General features: G+C 41.8%; 1 protein-coding gene across 3 annotated transcripts; it reads left to right on the top strand.

Annotated features, from left to right (window-relative positions):
- Positions 1–959: 959 nt before the first annotated feature.
- On the top strand, positions 960–18041 carry brpf1 (bromodomain and PHD finger containing, 1). 3 transcript variants are annotated; one of them, XM_060880862.1, is made up of 16 exons: positions 964–1396; positions 2939–3772; positions 4953–5142; positions 5956–6243; positions 6662–7149; positions 7334–7508; positions 8180–8308; positions 8403–8531; positions 9342–9741; positions 9822–10112; positions 10300–10578; positions 11090–11237; positions 11505–11638; positions 11714–11829; positions 13280–13434; positions 16773–18041. In XM_060880862.1, exons 2-16 carry the CDS (start codon positions 3051–3053, stop codon positions 16954–16956), a joined length of 3828 nt encoding a protein of 1275 aa, XP_060736845.1. In that variant the 5' UTR covers positions 964–1396; positions 2939–3050; the 3' UTR covers positions 16957–18041. The 3 variants fall into 3 exon arrangements, with proteins under 3 accessions (XP_060736846.1, XP_060736845.1, XP_060736844.1); XM_060880861.1 differs by having other exon boundaries at positions 965–1396; positions 3021–3772; XM_060880863.1 differs by lacking the exon at positions 9822–10112 and having other exon boundaries at positions 960–1396; positions 3021–3772.
- Positions 18042–19345: the final 1304 nt, after the last annotated feature.

A 19345-nucleotide genomic window follows, 5' to 3' on the forward strand; every position in this document is an offset into this window, starting at 1 on the left:
CACACGATTTATTTGTTTTATCAATATATTAATTTTTACTTCTTTTCATGAAAGACACCAATTAATTCAGAAGCTGACAATTTGATGAGTATCCAAGCTATGTGTTTAAAAGTTACAGTGCTGGAGCATGTAGATAGTTTTGCAGTATTTACAAATTAAAATGTGCAGACTGGAGCAAATGACATATTTACGCTGTACGTATTTCAAACTATAAACAGAATAGATATTTATAGATTATTTATAGATTAATGAAGCACAATTAATATCGGTGTTACACAGATATTAATTGTGCTTCGTTAATCTATAAATAACGAAGCACAATTAATATCGGTGTTACACAGAGCTTTAAGGCATATAACAGTGTACATCATGTAATGCAGCATTGCATTATTTTTTCATAAATTACTTAATTTGTGTACTGTTTTATGCGTATGAAAATAATTTAGTAAAATCTACAGTGTAATTTAATGCCTGTTTCAACAATAGTGATGTTTTGCAATCTTAATTCAAAGCCATTCAAAGAAAAATACGATAAAATAAGTATGTAGCTTCGTTTATCAACTTCCACCACAATGCTTTAAATCTTTAAGTTGCATCAATTTGATTTTATTCCTTTGTGCCTCATATTAGACTGTATTATAGACACCACACGCCCCCTGGCGGCTCGACTAGAAATTTCCTTCTGTTAAATATATCACGGCGTGGTGGATCCGTTCATCCTACTGATCCGTGTTCGCAGATTCGCAAATAATTTTTCGTAACGCAATGGCGCCTAAACGTTTTTTCCCCCTTTCTTTATTTCTTCCTTTCGTAATTCATGCCCCTGTTGTTTCAAAATACATGAAAAACGACCTCCGTAAAAATTCCTGGGGAGAAATGCCTTTGAAAAGAAATCTAAGTAAATCAAGCGGAGACGAAAACAAAAAGGAAGTAAACGGAAACGTGTCATTCCTGTGTGCGAATCGCTTTTCGTTAGTATTTTATGGATGTTATCTTTCTATAATAAAACACGAATTTTATATAAGGACAGAGACTGTTGTTTTCTAGGCTAATTCGCCAGAGGCCGTGGTTCTGTAATGGCGAATGTGTCGACACTGGCCCATGGCACCAGTGTAGCCCTTTTGTTCGCCATAGTCAGTTCCTGGATTATTCCCTTTACAGTTAAATCACCAGCGTTGCTTTTTACGCCTTTTCGTTTTTTAATACAACGGTTATTTCAAGCAGCTTCGGTCAGGTTCACAGATACACACGGAAAGCGACCTGTGTGTAATTTTTTTTTTGTTTTGTTTATCCTCGGAGCTCGCGCTGCGCTCGCGACAAGCGACCGGGAGCTCGCGCTGTGCACGGTGTCAAGCGACCGGAGCTCACGCTGCGCTCGCGACAAGCGACTGGAGTAGTGAGTGTTGTTCCGTTCATTTACCTGCATCTGTTGGGAGAACTGTTAAAAGTTAAAGAGCGCGTGTTTAACGCAAAAACCGTTCTGCGCGTGCAGTTAAACCTCTGACCGCGCGCGATGCATGAGCGTAAACGGTACGTTTCGCCGTTAGCCTGTTAGCTTGACTCTATAACAGTTAAAGCAGGTCTGTGCAGCAGAAAGCGTGATCAAGTTGCAGTGTTCTGGTTAGAGGAGGATAATAAAGCGTTTCATACGTTTTTAATTCATCCAGAAGCCTGAAGGGGAAAAAACAAACAAACCGTGTTACAAGCTGCTGCTGCTGCTGCTTTAAGACCCGTTTATTTACACCGTATTACATTAAATACTAGGTTTATAAATACCGTTGTGTTTAAGCGCCAAACTTTTAAACCGAATGATTCGGTTTGTTTACATGCGCGCGAGACTCGACAAACAGCTACACAACTTCACTGGATTGATGAATGAATCCTGACAGAGTCCAGGGTTTTAACCCTATAACAAACTCCACGAGCTGTTTGTTTGTCCTGTGTTTACATTTTGAAAAAAAAAACGAGATAAAAATCGTAAACATGTTTTTATTGTGTTTATAATGACTTATTAGACAGTATTTATGTTTGAAGGAGAGATGTGGTGTTGGATTACTGACCAAGAAGGTCATGAGTTCGAATCCCAGGTCCACCAAGCTGCCACTACAGGACCATTGAACAAGGCCCTTAACCCTCGGTTGTCACTCTGGACAAAGGTGTCTGCTGAATGTAAATGGAAATGAAGCAAAGAGGACAAATGGAATTTTGAAGTAGTTTACGCAAAGTGTACCAACACTTTATGAACACTTTATGCATTAAATGAAATGAATCTTTTATACTTTTTATTTTTTCCTTTAAAATGTCACTTCCCTCTCCTCCCTATTCAATTGAATAGGGTTTTTTTTATACACTGTATAGCCAGAAGTATGCAGACACCTGATCGTGACCTAAATGTGCTGGTTGGACATCCTGTTCAAGTGGCATGGCGTTAATATGAAGTTTGCCTGTATCCACTCTACTGGGAATGCTTTACTCTAGATGTTGGAGTGTGGATTTGTATTTCACTCATTCAGTCACTAGATTAATTAGGGTTAGTCAGGTCAGGCACTGGTGTAGAACAAATAGGCCTAAAACTCGCCCCTCCCTCCGTTATTTAAAATGTGTTGAGTGGAAGATGTCAGGGTTCAGTGCAAGCCACTTAAATGCTTAGACACCACAATTTGTGCACGGCTGTATTGTCATGCAGAAACAGCTTTGGGCCACTTAGTTCAGGTGAAAGGAATAATGCTACACAATACAAAGACAATCACATGCCTCTGAATTTGTGGCAAAAGATTCAGTAAGGCCCACATATGCCATGCTTATGAACAGATAACCGTAAAATGGTTAGTTATTGGTATATATTATTGGTATATATTTAGTGCTCCTTATTAACTTGTTGTTTTGGGGTTTTTTGCATTGTTTCCCACATTTTCTTTTTCTTTTCTTTCATCTGAAGACAGGAATCCTGTTTGTTATTGATGAAGATTTCATGATAATCCAAATCACACTGCAAGAAAACACTCTTCTTCATCTTTTAGATGTAAGCTGAAATAACGCACGCTGACAGCATGGGGCTGGACTTTGATGTGAAAACATTCTGCCACAACTTGCGTGCCACCAAGCCACCATATGAATGCCCGATCGAGACGTGTCGTAAGGTCTATAAGAGTTACAGTGGTATCGAGTACCACCTGTACCACTACGACCACGACAACCCACCTTCTGCTCAAGGAACACCGCAGAAGAAACGTAAGGGTCGCCCAGCTCGTTCCTCACTACCCACCTCCGGAGATGGCTCTGAACTTGGGAACGTCCACCCTATGTCTGGGCACGGTGGTATGCCAGGTAGCCCAGCAGATAACTCGGACCACTCACATTCTCCTGGGAGAGACACAATGACCTACGCTCAGGCTCAGCGCTTGGTGGAGCTGGAGATCCATGGCAAAGTGCACCGCCTAAGCATTTTTGAGGACCTCGATGTGGTGTCTGAGGAGGACAGTGAAGCTGATGATGGAGTAGGCAGGTCCACGACATGCAACGGTGAGAACGGGGTCAGTGAAAGTGGGACCAATGGAAAGGACAGACCTGACACCCCCGCTGCAGCCAATGGGGGTAAAGGAGCAGGGGCAACACCCAAAGCGGGCAAACACAAGAGCAAAGAAAAGAAGAAGGATGCTATGCATCATCATGGAAATCCACCAGGGCCAGCGGTCAAGCTACCTGAGGCTGTGTTTCGAGAGCTGGATCAAGACAGACCAGACGCACCACCAAGACCAACATCTTATTACAGGTAAATTTGTGTCACTGTCACAACTAATACAAAACTAGTGCTGTTTCAGAGAGACACGTAATCATTTAAAACAAAGTGGGCTTCTGATTCAATGGATCGAAATTGACCAGATACAAGAAAGCAATTAGTGAAGCAGAGGTAATGAACATTATGACACAAGCAGTAGGCCTGTGTATCTGTAGACCTCTAAATTTGGTTTTTGCCTTACACACAGTGTTCCTGGTACAGGCTTAGGATCCACTGTGATATATGACTGATGTAGCAGAAATTCAGCGTTTCAATTATGGTTGAAATTGCACCTCCATATCATATAAATGTTCTCCATGTGCTCCACGTGATTCTTCCTCCCCGGTCTAAAGACATCCATTGTAGGCTCTACATTGTTTGTAGTGTGTGTGTGAGAGAGAGAGAGATTGTGACCTGTGATAGGTTTGTTTGCTGCCTTGTAACCCAGAGTCCCTTGGGATAGGGTCCAAGTTCCCATGACCTTTTGTGGGAGAAGTGTTTGGATGGATTATTCGATGATTTATACTTTCTTTTAAGTTCTGATTTAAACACCTATATATACTTTGATATAACAAACACCTGACCGTGGCAATAATAAAATCGTAAAATGTCTGGTGACTGCCAGGAAAGTTAGGTGCTTGTAGCAAAGCGCAACTATTCATTTTGTTACAATTCCTGATGAATCAGTTGTTTCGTCCATAGACTGATCATATTAATTAATATTTGTATGATTTGATATCGAGCATGTTTGCCTCACACCTCCAGGGTTGGGGTTTGATTCCCACCTCCGCCTTGTGTGTGTGGAGTTTGTATGTTCTCCCCGTGCCTCGGGGGTTTCCTCCGGGTACTCCGGTTTCCTCCCCCGGTCCAAAGACATGCATGGTAGGTTGATTGGCATCTCTGGAAAATTGTCCGTAGTGTGTGATTGCGTGAGTGAATGAGAGTGTGTGTGTGCCCTGCGATGGGTTGGCACTCCGTCCAGGGTGTATCCTGCCTTGATGCCCCGATGACGCCTGAGATAGGCACAGGCGCCCCGTGACCCGAGGTAGTTCGGATAAGCAGTAGAAAATGAATGAATGAATGATTTGATATCGCAATAAAAACATCTTTGAGTTCCTCTTCTTTTTATTTAATTAATCGACTCGAGTCGTGGTGGCTTTTCTCCTTCTCGCAGGTACATAGATAAATCTGTGGAGGAGCTGGACGAGGAGGTGGAGTATGACATCGATGAGGAAGACTACATCTGGCTGGACATTATGAATGACAAACGGCGTAGTGACGGAGTGACGCAGATCCCTCAGGAGGTGTTTGAATACCTGATGGATCGGTTAGAAAAGGAATCCTATTTCGAGAGCCACAATAAGGTTTGACAGCCTTTATTTAGTTATTTATTTATTTATTTTGTTCTGGCATATTCAAAGAAGTCGGCAGCATATTTGATGTGAGCTATGAAAGTGAGGTTAGGCCTAAATTTTGGAAACAACATTTTTACCTGATTGGACCTTTAGACCTGAACAGAACATAAGGGTTAAGATGCAGTCCAGTCCAAGAGTGAGGGAACAGCAAGCTCGGTTCTTGATTGTTTAAACAGTTCAAACTCTGACTGTTTGCTCTTGGTTTGAGCTCTGGGTTTCACCTGCAAAGACCATTTTGTAAAAAAGAATAAACCGACCTAAAGACCAGGGAGCTGTCTATGGGAGACATGCATATGGGAAAATATCTCCGTTTTTGTCCTGAAAAATAAACAGACCCCTGGTGTACTAACAACAAGACATCAAACAGGTTAAGCAAAGAAAAATGGAGAGAAAAAAACCAAAACAGTCAGTGACCTCACCAACAACCTCCATAGGGCAGGGGTGAACACATCATAAGCCACCATTTGAAGATTTAGGTTTTTAGGTCAGGACAGATGGCTGGATGTGCCATTTATTTGTCTTATTATCTTCAAGAGATCCAGGAACTAACATTCCACAACACTGAGCTGTAAATAAAACCGTTAAAATTTAAACGCTCTTAATCTTTAATAAAAAAGAAAGGTGTTCCTGTTGTCAAATCGATGTATTATAAGAAGAAAAACAATGCGCATGGCATCAGTTCTGTTCCTTGTGTGGTGCAAGTGAATGTCAGTCTCTCACGCTCTCTTTCTTCTCTCTCTCCCGTCACCTTCTTTAAATCAGGGCGAGCCGAACGCGTTGATCGACGAGGACGCCGTGTGCTGCATTTGCAACGACGGCGAATGTCAGAACAGCAACGTCATACTGTTCTGTGACATGTGTAACCTAGCCGTGCACCAGGAGTGCTACGGCGTGCCTTACATCCCAGAGGGTCAGTGGCTCTGCCGTCGCTGCCTGCAGTCACCCTCCCGTGCAGTCGACTGCGCTCTGTGCCCTAACAAAGGCGGAGCCTTCAAGCAGACCGACGACGCTCGCTGGGCTCATGTTGTGTGTGCATTGTGGATACCCGAGGTGAGTGTATGGTTTGGGCTCTCGTTGGTGCTTAGTGGAGCAGTGATGCTCTTCTGATCATGCAAATGCCTTCAAATATTAAAGCACTGACCTATTTCTTTGCTGTATCACCCACCCCTACTTTGTAATGCTGTCTAAAAAAAAAACATGTAGCAGTGCACAAATTGTAGGTGTGTGAGGAAGCTGGCAGCTAAGATTCATGATGAACTGAATGTATTATAGACACACTCCCTGTCTTGCATGAATATGCTGTGAATAGTGTGCAATTTGTTTTGCAGTTACAGTAGGATGAACAGGCACAATCTCCTGTTGTAGTGACATTTCTGTTGTAGCAAATTTGAGCCAGTATCTTTTGTTTTTTTTCTATTTCCCATCTGTCATTTTCTATTTCCCATCATTTTTTACTCGCCTGCCACAGGTATGCTTTGCCAACACAGTCTTCTTGGAGCCGATCGACAGCATCGAGCACATCCCGGCGGCGCGCTGGAAGCTGACATGCTACATATGTAAGCAGCGTGGGGCCGGGGCATGTATCCAGTGTCACAAAGCCAACTGTTATACGGCTTTCCACGTGACGTGTGCACAGCAAGCCGGGCTCTACATGAAGATGGAGCCCGTGCGCGAGACCGGCGCCAACGGCACCTCGTTCAGCGTGCGCAAGACAGCTTACTGTGACGTCCACACGCCACCCGGCACGGCCCGTCCTCTGGGAGGAGGCACCGGGAGCGGCTCCTCTCTCAGCGAGGCAGAGGATGAGGAAGAGGAAGACGGCGGTGGAGTCGGAGAGGAGCGGGCCAAAAGGGCAAAGGCCAAATCGAGGCGGAAGCTAAAGAGGGCACGGAAGATCCTAGCAGAGAAGAGAGCGGCTGCGCCTGTGGTGTCCGTGCCATGCATACCACCACACAGGTGGGCTTAATGCTTAATGTTAAAAATTATTAACCAGTTTCCTCTAGCTACTAGGACGTTTTGGTCTTCACGGCATTACTGCATAACTAATAGTCCTACTGCTGTTTTAGAGATCATGTAGTGCACCTGCATTGTTCTTTCTCTCTAATCGTCCCCAACTCTGTCTCTCATTCCGTCCCTGTAGGCTGAGCAAGATCACATCCAATCTAACAGTACCCAGGAAGAGTCAGTTCATGCAGCGGCTTCATGCTTATTGGACCCTAAAGAGACAGAGTCGCAACGGTGTCCCTCTGTTACGTCGCCTTCAGACACACCTGCAGTCCCAACGCAACGTGGAGCCTGTTCCTTCTATAACCACGGTCTGTACATGCACACACACACACACACACACAAGCACAAGAGCATGAGTTCCTGTGTTTCCAAGCTACATGTTCAATCTCATGTTATCTTGAGGTTGGAGTCATTCACTCCTGGCAATTATTTCTACTGGTTCCTGTCGCTGCCCGAATCTTGTGGACATGTACACGTGTATGCATGTCTACAAAACCAAAAACCACACCCCTATCTATTCAAAGGCAATTATCACATTGAGAAGTCTCTGTTCCACGTTTCCTTTAAACCTTTAGATTAATTCACTGAACCATCCCTCAGGACAAAGGAAGTCATGCATCAAGCATGTTTTCTTTATCCTGGCAGTCAGGTAACGGAATGAACTTTCCCTGGATGTCCTATCGGCTGAGGCTGACTTACTCGACTTTGACCCACACTCCTCTTTTGAATGGCTTTAAATAATGGTATTGTTGGAGCCTGATCTATTCTAACATGGATATGCAGTGTTTTTTATTTGTTTTGTTTTGTTTGTTAGTACTGAATACGTATTCATGGTAAATGCAGTAAATGTAAACTATAAGCAAATATAAGTCCATGATAAGCTTTCTCCTTTACTTTAAAAGAAGCACATGTTACCTGAATGTGTACTTACTTGTGCTTTGTTTTGAAACCTGTGTAAAAAAAAAAAAAAAAAAAAAAGGATGGTGAGGAGAAGCATACAGCGCTGAAAGAACAGCTAAAAGCATGGCAGAGACTCAGGCACGACCTGGAGAGAGCCAGACTTCTCGTGGAGCTCATCCGCAAGAGAGAGAAACTCAAGAGGGAGGCGGTGAGACAGAGTTTTTAAAATCCTGCTGTTGGTTTTTATGATTCTGGAATAATAATAAATAAATAAAACACCCCACTGTTTTATACTTTTGTAGCTGAAGGTTCAGCAGTTAGCCTTGGAGATGCAGCTGACGCCGTTCCTGTCGTTGTTGAGGAGCACGCTGGAACAGCTGCAGGAACGAGACACAAGCAATTTCTTCACCGAGCCTGTGCCACTGAATGAGGTACACGCATCCACAAACATTACTAGTCAGCTTCACTTTTCATGGGTTCTTCTTTAGGAATAGACATAAAGGATTTTATTATTCACCTTAAGGCTAGAGATGCTGCCAGTAGAGAGAGTATATCCATTTTTACTGGCTTTCTTTGGAAATACATCATTCTAATTCCAGGAAAGTGAATTCAGTAATCAAATATTGGTGCTTCAAAATTTCCACTAACCATGCCTGACATATATATATGTGTGTGTATGTATATAGTTGGGGGCACGGTGGCTTAGTGGTTAGTACGTTCGCCTCACACCTCCAGGGTCGGGGTTCGATTCCCGCCTCCACCTTGTGTGTGGAGTTTGCATGTTCTCCCCGTGCCTCGGGGGTTTCCTCCGGGTACTCCGGTTTCCTCCCCCGGTCCAAAGACATGCATGGTAGGTTGATTGGCATCTCTGGAAAATTGTCCCTAGTGTGTGATTGTGTGAGTGAATGAGAGTGTGTGTGTGCCCTGCGATGAGCTGGCACTCCGTCCAGGGTGTATCCTGCCTTGATGCCCAATGACGCCTGAGATAGGCACAGGCTCCCCGTGACCCGAGGTAGTTCGGATAAGCGGTAGAAGATGAATGAATGAATGAATGTATATAGTTTCCCTGCATCCTGCTACACCCAAGGATTTAATGCTGACTGTATTTAAGGCCATTTAAAAATATTCGAGCATTTTGGATTTAGCAATAATAATTGAAAAGCTACTAAAAGCCTAAAGTTGTGTGTCTGTCATGAATTCACATGTATGCATAAATACATAGGGATGTGTGTGTATCACAGGTCCCAGACTACCTGGATCACATCGAGAGGCCCATGGATTTCCAGACCATGTGGACAAGTCTGGAGTCTCATCGCTATCTTGGCTTTGATACATTTGAGGGTGACTTTCTGCTCATCGTCAACAACTGCCTCAAATACAATGCCAAGGACACTGTGTTCTACCGGGCAGCATTGAGGCTGCGGGAGGCAGGCAGCGGGATCCTGCGACAGGCTCGGAGACAGGCCGAGCGAATCGGCTACGACTTTGACACAGGCTTGCATCTGCCCCGAGAGCCCAGCCCTGAATCTCCACGTGAGAGGGAGAGAGAGAGGGAGAGAGAACGAGAAAGACAGCGAGAGAAGGAAAGAGAGAGAGAGCAGGACAGGGAAAGAGAGATGTCCCCTTCTGTTAATGAAGACGGTAAGTTGGTCTTATTTTGGTTTGTGGAAATTGTTTTTATTTTATATACTGACTGATGAAGTTGCCCGACTGTATCGCAGACCTGCGGCGTTTGCCACTAGAGGAGCAGTTACGGGTCTTGCAGAAACAATTTGATGACGTCAGTTCAGGGAAGCACAGCATCGGTCGCTCACGTCGAGCCAAGGCTCTGAGGAAGGAGATGACCGTCATTAAACGCAAGCTAGCGCATCAGCGGGATGGTGGGTCCAGTGGGGGCAACCGAGAATCAGGAGCATCCGGAGAGCGTGGCTCTAACCTTGTACACCATGCTTCAGGAGTCGCATGTCATGACGAGGGAGGGGAAAGCAGCAGCCAGGAGATTAGTGGAAAAGGTGGGGCCAAATAGGTGCAGGTAGTGTAGCAGTATTCAGTCTTGTAGGTGTTTCACTGACAACTTTCTCGACTCAACTTTCTTTTGACATGCACTAGTTAATAGTCTGTGAACAAACAATTGGGGATGTGTATGTAAAAATCATAAAACCTCTTTCTCTCTCCCCATTTTTGACATTCTGTGTTTAGACATCACTGCTACTGCCTCTACACTAGCATCTGAAGTGGGTCGCCGAACCTCAATCCTCTTCTCCAAAAAGAACCCAAAGGCCACTGGACCCCCGAAACGTCCCGGCCGCCCCCCTAAAAGACGCGACACGATACACAACTCCGGGGCAATGAGCTCCAGTCCTATAGGACCCCCACAGCTCCCTGTGATGACCACAACACGTCAGCGCAAGAGACCACGAAGCCCTTGCTCTAGTTCCAGCTCTGAGAGCGAGAGTGACAACGATCACGTAGGCCTCGGTAAGCACATACATAAATATTATAGTCTTGATACATGACTATCTCCAATGTGATATGAAGTGATTTGATGGGCTCTGCTTCACAATACTGGCTAATCTCTCTTAGTGCTATATAATATTTATCATGGCTAACAATATGAATGTCTGATATGACTGAAATAAATCATTTAGTAGGAGTTAGTCTGTCTAACTAGTCTCTAAGGACAATAGTGGACTTGTGTGTATTTTTGAAAACCTAGTCTTCTAAACAAAAACGATGGAACTGTATTTTACAAAATGAAAAGGTAAGATAATGTATTTAAATTGAGCCAGATTCATTTGGACGACATCGGTCCCTGATCGCTATGTCAACTATACCACATTATCGTTTACTTATTTGATATTATGTCGGCTTCCAGTGGAAAAAGCACTGTCAATATCCTGTCTACAAATGCCAGTGTCCTCGTAAATTTGACTTTGTTGGGGGGGGTGTTACATTTGGTTTGACAAGTTTCTCTTTAACGGTCTCTCAGGTCTGCCTAGCAATGGGTTCGATGGTGGCAGTAAGCCTGTGACTGAGAGTTTCCTGGTCTACAGGAACGAGCCACGTTATCCCCGCTCCAGCTCTGACTCCGAGTCAACAACCAGCAGCAGCAGCAGCGCCGCCTCTGACAGAACAAGGTACACACACCACAGCTAGCGTGTATATAATCTCTAACCTAGTAGTATCATGATTCCACAGTTGATCTGGTGTACTGGTTATAATCCTGTTTAAGGTATTGCTATGAAATCAGTTTTACATGAGAAAACTGACTAGTCATAGCTAGTAACGGTTAGTTCTGAAAACAAAAAAGTATTGTGAGAATGTATTTATATATTCAAGCTAATAACCAGTTTAGTCGCTGGCTATGGCTGATTCTGCGCCTTCTGACTTTCTTCCCATATCAGTACCACTCCTTCAAAGCAGGGCCGTGGGAAGACTTCATTCTCACGCTCAACGTTTCCAGACGACAGCAGCGAGGAAACATCTGGAACAGAGAATGACTCTTATTCAGTGGGAGGAGCCAGAGGAGTTTCACACTGTGAGTATAGCTACACACCTGCACACACTGATCGACACAGAACTTTCGCTCATTAATATGTGTTTGCCTCTTCAGTGGTGCGAGGCCGGAGTAGGTCAGGATGCTGGATGGGCTCAACGGACTACACCACACTAGATGCCCTCGATCTCGTATGGGCCAAGTGTCGAGGATACCCCTCTTATCCTGCTCTGGTAAATCTCACACACAAGCACACAGACTGACTCGCTGACTCTTACATACGCTTAACATACACACGTTTGTCTTACTATCCTTGTGAGGACCTTGCTCTGACATTATTAGTAATGCATTAGTAAATTATTAATGCTGTTCTAAATGAATCTAAATCTAATCCAAACCTTAACCTCAGTACAAAGAAGTTTATAAAACTCTAGTCATTGATCAATTTTGATTCTGATGCTCATACTCATAAGCTCGTAGATTTACACAACTGCACTTTTTTTTTTACTTAATAGAACACGATTATAGAAGTGTAATGATTCATAACTGCACTGTCTGGTGTTCCCTAGATAAGTACAGGTTACCATTTGAGTCTTCCTTGTGTCGTCTCATCGTCTCCGTGCCAGCATCACCTCTGGCTTGCTCATTAGGGATAAATTAATATATTTATTTCTGTAAAGTATTACATTTTGCTTTAAGATATAATCCCATTGAAATGGCAAGGCAAACTCTTTTTCCTTTTTTCATGTATCTAGCATGGTGGGGTTTTGAAATAACTCACGATGGTAGCAGCAGATTAAGTTCAGAAGTCCACAGGAACATTCTGTTTTCTAGTTTACAAAGAAATGAGCCCAATCGAATTGAAAAGAAGTTCATCATGCAGAAAGACCATGACCAAAAACACACTACCAACTCAACAGGGGGAAAACTGAATCACCAAACCTTAAGTGACCAGAGTTGATCAACTTTTCAGCTTCTGAAGAGCAGCCTGTAGGGAAAAACCCTCCACACCAAAAACAAGCCTGAAAAAGCATCACAAGACAAGAACTGTTTGGTCATGAGAGTGGGTTTAGCTTCATGCACTTACTGCAATCAAGGGATATGTAACTAAATATCAAGTGTTATTCCTTTACGACTTGTTTGTTCATATACTTTTGCTTATTCAATAGTCTGGTGCTCTGCCACCAAAGGTGAAATGTTCTAAGTTGGTTAACAGGAAGAGTAGGAACTGGAAGTCTGCAGCATACAGCAAAAAAAAAACAAACAAAAAAAAATCAGGCTTGTCTTTTCAGAGAGGACTGAATAGAAATAAAGAAGTGGCGTGCGAAGCTGATCTTTTGTTGTATTCAGACATGCAATTTTAAAATTGAGTCCACTGTGTGTCGCTGTAACAGCAGCTCATGGGTTATAGTCATTTACAATAAATTAGCCCTATTTAAACAAACAGACTGTGGAAAAATATTTTACTTTAGACTAAAGTTTTTAAGCTGCTCTGAGTCACAATGACACTTGTATAACAGTCAGAATCAGAGCTGTGGCAGGAAATACGTACACCGATGCCTGTTGAGACGTGTTAAACATAATTCCATCCTAAGTCCAACCACAAGACTGATTAGTTTAGTTGAATTACTGTATTTAAGACGCAGCAGAAAACGTAACGTGTCAATCTTCTCTATCTCTCAGATTATTGATCCCAAAATGCCACGGGAGGGTATGTTCCATAGGGGTGTGCCGATCCCTGTTCCCCCTCTGGAGGTGCTCAAGCTGGGGGAACAGATGACCCAGGAAGCACGGGAGCATCTATTCCTTGTGCTGTTCTTTGACAACAAGAGGACTTGGTGAGTCAAGTCATTATCATCTCTGTGATTGTGCCCTTTCACATTGCTAGAGTGGGATGTTGTAGCCTAGTGTTTACGGTGTTGGCTTACCAATCAGAAGGTTGTGAGTTCGAATCCAAGGTCCACCAATCTGGCACTGCTGGGCCCCAGAGCAAGGGGCCTCAATTAAACCTCAATTGCTCAGTTGTATGAAATGAGATAAAAAAAAAAATGTAAGTGGCTCTGGAAGTAAGGGCGTCTTCCAAATGCAGATTAAATGTAGAGCTACAAATATAACATAAACAAACACCAAAAACAGAACTACAGTATAGTCTCTCCAGAGAGAGTCCCCCACTTAGAATGTAATATACTTGACCCTCGTGGACACTTTAAACCTTTCGTGATGTTCGTGGCCAAAAATATCCACTAAATTAAACTTATATAAAAATATATCAGATTATTTATTTATTTATTTATTTATTTATTTATTTATTTTTGCATAAATCTGTTAATCAACCTCGGTTCTTATCAAAACCACTAAATGTTTAACAAACAAAAAAAAGTACTTTTTATTTACTAATTAATCAGTAATTAATTAAAAATAAGTAATTTTGTGTGACATCACTAATTAAGTTGGTAATTAAAAAGTAAAAAAAAGATTTTTTGATTAGAACCGAGGTTGATTAACAGATTTATGCAAAAACAATTTGGAAAAAAAAAAAAAACTTAAGCTGATATATTTTTAGATAAAATGAATGTAACTAAATGAATAGACATTCTTGGTTTCGAAGCGCACGTATGGGGTAAAATTTGAATACAGAAAATTATTGACTTGGTCAAAAATTCGAAATACTCTTTCCAAAGTACATAAAGGTTTTTCCCCAACAAAATTCTTCTCGAGCTAAAACACAGAGACAGATACAGCCAAAAAAACTGAGAAATTATGCCACCGAATAGACAAAAACGTCCAGAAGGGTTCATATTTTAAATATATTAAAATTGGCTCGTTTTCAAGGAACAAAAAAGCCTAAAGACTGCTTCATGGAAAATTATTCACCCTTACGAGTTTATACTGATTTGAGTTGTCTCGTATGTTTCTCTGAGTTTTGAACATTCAGCATTGCGATTCTGGCATTTTTGGCACTCCGGCTTTCTCAAATGGCGGACACCAGTTTTCATGCCAAAGAATTTCATTTAAAGTCTGGGCTTTGTCTTTGGCCAAGATGCAAAACAGGCAGATGCATTGGACAATAAAATTCTCACTCTGCTTTTCCAGATAAACCACTAGTACTGTACAGATAACGTTATAAAATTGCTGGACGAGGCACTACCACCACCATGATTCATGCTTGGAATGGTGTTCCCTGGGTGTTGGTGCATATTTGGTCTGGGCCAAATATAAAGGCTAAAAATCTTTCAGATCTTGTCAAGCCTTAGCCAAGGAGTGCCTTTAAGTTTTAAGTTCAGAAATGGCTTCTTTCCAGCCGATCTCCCATACAAGCCAGCTCTTTCAGGAGCTGATGATACTGTTGATGTCTTTTCCTGTTTCAGCCAGTGAGCCCTGTAACCATATTCTTTGTTGTAGCCGACTGTTTTACATACATCTCTTTCAACTGCTTATCAACTTATAACTTCATCCATGGGTGTGCCATTCTCAGCCTCAAACAGCCGGGTGCACAATGGGCAAGGTTTCGTTTCTGTACGGTAACCTAAGTACGATCCGCACTGATATATGATTACAGTAGATTGTCAGGTGTGGCTTCTGCATCCTAACCAACCTTTTCTGGATAAGATTACACACCCCTGAATGGAGCAGTTTGTAGATTTTTATATTTTGAAATAATCCTGAGGACATCTTAATCTTTTTATTATTTATTTATTTATTATTTCTTTTCTTTTCAATTTTATTTCTTCAGAGAGTCAGATCAGAACTATGATTGGGTGTTGTGGTGCTCCACATAGACAACAGTAGACAATTATTCATGTGCTCTTCTTCTCTTTCACACGCTTTCACTCTCTTAACATCACACTGGCAAAAATGCTTGTTGTGCTTTGTGGTTTCTCAGTAACCCAAGTCTTCAGCCATGACGATTTCCTTGCACCCAGCGTTACCTCTGACTGTCAAAAAGTTGCCGTTGCAGACGTTAAATAAACATCTTGCAAAAAAGCTTCACCACTACATCGATTATACTGCTTTTTTCTTTTTTTCTTTTTTTGTTAAATGTCACGCTTATTTATTTCTATTAATATTTATATAAAAATGTATTATACTTCACACTGTCCCTTAGTTTGTTATAGATCCGGTTATGAATTAGAGCAAGCACTTTAATATAAAGCTAGGCTTTGAATTACAGCCAACATAACTTAAGTGCCAGAGCATCTGTTAGAGAGAATTAATTTGACCAATCGGATTCAGGAATCAGCTGTTGTGGTGATAGGATGTATAGTGATGACAAATGTACCAAAAAATGGTTTGTGCATTTGTTTTATGCATCATTTCAGTATGAATTCAACTCAACTGTAATAGTGACTAAGAAAACAAATATGGTGTAAGACTTTTTAATTTCTCCTGAAGGATAAGAAAATTTCAGTCCTGGTATTATTTGGTATATGAAAATGTCAAACTCACCAGCTTACACTTCAGCTGGCTACAAGACTGAAGGGAAACGCTGATCAAACATTGCAGCTTGATCCGTTGGACCATTTATGACTAGGATTGCAAACGGAACTCTTTCAGACTTTCAGCGAAAAAAAGAAATTCAGAGAAAAAAAAAAGAAATTCAGAGAATTCACTTTCTTCGCTATGTACCTGGCCCTGTTAATACGTGCTCTCTCTCTCTCTCTCTCACTCTCACTCTCTCTCTCTCACTCTCTCTCTCTCTCTCTCTCTCTCTCTCTCTCTCTCTCTCTCTCCCCCCCCCTTTTTTAAATGTATTATACCATCATCCCACTTTAACTCAGTTAACTGTAATCCGAATCAGACCCAAGCGGTCAGTTACTATATTTTCATCGTCTATAGATCTTGTTTTGTTTTTTTTTTCACATATCGAATATAATAACAGGACGAGAAATGATTCCATGCTTTTCATTAATTCCGAAGTCTCTTAACTGTTGTCGTCATTTCATCTTTTCTAAGAAATTTTTCGCCTAGTGCACATCCTGTGTTATAGAACAAAGAGCAGTAAATAGGGCAAAGGAAACAAGCATGACAAAGTGCTGAAAAAGTATATAATGAAATGGAGCAGTGTGGTTTGAAAATGTGCCTAGACTGTCAAAAACTGTACAAGTGTTGAGGGCATGTGTGTTTAACTGATTGTGTCTGTTTTTGTGTGTGTGTGTGCGCGCGTGTGTACGTTCAGGCAATGGTTGCCACGCTCCAAGCTTGTACCGTTGGGTGTGGATCAAGAGCTGGATAAGGAGAAGATGCTGGAAGGCAGGAAGTCCAACATCAGGAAGTCGGTCCAGGTGGCGTATCATCGTGCCATGCAGCACCGTAACAAAGTGCAGGGTGATCCTAGCAGCGACACGAGTGATAGTGACTGAAACACACACCCACAGAGAAAATAATGGTGAAAACAGCATGCATGAACCCCTGAAATGATTAACTATTTACACAAATGTGATATGCATCATTGATGCACACGGGTGGTATGTGTACCTACGTTTACGCTTATGGATGTCAAAGACACACACACACATCATAGTAATCCAACTCTTTGGTGCTAAATAACTTTGGGCATGGTGTACGGTGTGTATTGTGTTTTGTCAGGTCTCTAGTTTGGATGTTTTTAAAAATATAAACTGGTAGATTTTGTAGAGTTCTCCATGCCAGGAAAAGAAAACGCAGCAGAACGGAAACACATTCACACACACCTCACCTCACTCCACACTACAGCGTTCAGTCTAAATTAGTGAACATGTCTGGACAACGAGAAGTTGAGTCACAGGTCTCTGACGTGTGCATTTGTTTCAACACGCACCAGCCACGACTCCAACACAACTTTAATAGTGCACGCTTTTGTGTGGATGACTGTGAAAGGAGCGGATCAGTAGAGTTCACAACAGTAGGTAATGTGAGTGAGAGCATGCAACAGAGAGAAATCTCAGATATATGTGGTGGCCATGTCTGTGAACCCAAACAGGATGTGTGTGTGTGCGCACGCGCAAGTGTGCAACCCCTATGTGAATGTCCACTGTGTTGCAGATTTTAAGCTGTGTGTGTGTGTGCGTGAATGGTGAGTTGTGAGACACAAAGTGAGCGAATGGTTGTGGATAAAAAAACAAGCTGTAAGTAAATGCACAACATGATTTCCTCACTTTAAACAGAGGACAAATTCCCGTCTGAAGAATTCTCATTTATTTATTTGATCAAACAAGCAATTCTCATCCCTACGTGCACTCACACACACTACAACACAAACACACTCGCACATGTCTTGTGTCACGGTGTACCCATTGTTGTTCAGTCTGTTTTGTACTTTTCTTGTGCTCTGTATTATGTATTATGAGAAGGACTAAATGGTGTGCTCTCTTTTCTGGTTACATGCCAATCCTGTCACTGTAGAATTTTTATATAATAAAAGAAATCTTAAGATAGAATTTAATAAAAAAAACTGAGTTTTGTACAACCGTCTCAAACAGTTCTTTTGTTTATTTTGTTTTGGGGTGAGGGTGTGTGTGATGACCTGACGTGGCTATGTGGCTTTATGGTGTTTTGATGTGGTTAGGTGTGGTACTGTCTCTTTGGGTGATTTTTTTCCTGTTTTGTCGTGATAACGACTTAAATTTCTCATGATCTCTGCATAAGAACATCATGGACATCAGCAGTAACGCAGCATTATGGTTGATCGCATGCGCTTTTACTTTGATCATTAACTCGTGATCGACAACTTCCACATAAATGTCCGACACTCGAGAAGGAAGCTGTGACGTCTGCATCTTTAACGTCAGAAGACAATATACTGATCCTACTGTGGTTAATCCAGCCGAAGTTGCTGAAAGCACAGTTAAACTAACCGCACGTATATCGTAGGAGCGGCTTTTAGATACTTAGCATTAATAGCGATGAAGGAGGAAAGCAAGCTCTGACATCACAGAACGATAAATTTATACAAAACGATCTTTTTTATAATAAATGTACGACAAAACATATACAAATTAATTGTCAGTATTTACGAGAGTAAAGGCTTAACGTTTTAATACGTTATACGTTACGTATTAACAATATGGTACATGCAGATACGTGTAATGCTTTTAGCAAGTATGATAATGCTTTGACACTTAATACAACATGAACGAATAAACAAACAGAAACAAAAATACAGACTGTGCCGTATAAGTAAAATAATCTACTAGTTACTAAGTGCTGTGAGTTGAATGGAAGTTCCCACTGCAAAGTGTTTAGTTTTTTCCTCTTATACTACACCAATGGAGCATGTGGTAGCTCAATGGTTAAGCTGTTGGAGCTCAAATCCCAGGACCACCAAACTGCCACCATTGCTGCTAAGATCACATCGTTTCCTCATTCAGATAGTAACCTAAACGTTATTCAGATGTTATACCCTTTCCTCATTCAGATAGTAACCTAAACGTTATTCAGATGTTATACCCTTTCCTCATTCAGATGGTTACCCTAAACGTTATTCAGATGTTATACCCTTTCCTCATTCAGATAGTAACCTAAACGTTATTCAGATGTTATACCCTTTCCTCATTCAGATAGTAACCTAAACGTTATTCAGATGTTATACCCTTTCCTCATTCAGATGGTTACCCTAAACGTTATTCAGATGTTATACCCTTTCCTCATTCAGATAGTTACCCTGAACGTTACCCTAAAGCCGCCGGTTCGTATCTGCACGATTATATGCGCTGAACTTCTTCCACATGATTGGCCTCATGAAGCTCAGTATTTGTGCTACTTTCATTAAGT

This window comes from Tachysurus vachellii, chromosome 11, assembly GCF_030014155.1.
Source record: "Tachysurus vachellii isolate PV-2020 chromosome 11, HZAU_Pvac_v1, whole genome shotgun sequence".
Lineage (NCBI taxonomy): Eukaryota > Metazoa > Chordata > Actinopteri > Siluriformes > Bagridae > Tachysurus > Tachysurus vachellii.

Bases quoted from the DNA above. Each gene is read 5' to 3' on its own strand.
- brpf1 (XM_060880862.1), top strand. From the start codon at position 3,051: ATGGGGCTGGACTTTGATGTGAAAACATTCTGCCACAACTTGCGTGCC. The intron at 7,150-7,333 runs GTGGGCTTAATG...CCGTCCCTGTAG, and splicing joins CCATGCATACCACCACACAG to GCTGAGCAAGATCACATCCA. The intron at 11,639-11,713 runs GTGAGTATAGCT...TTGCCTCTTCAG, and splicing joins AGCCAGAGGAGTTTCACACT to TGGTGCGAGGCCGGAGTAGG.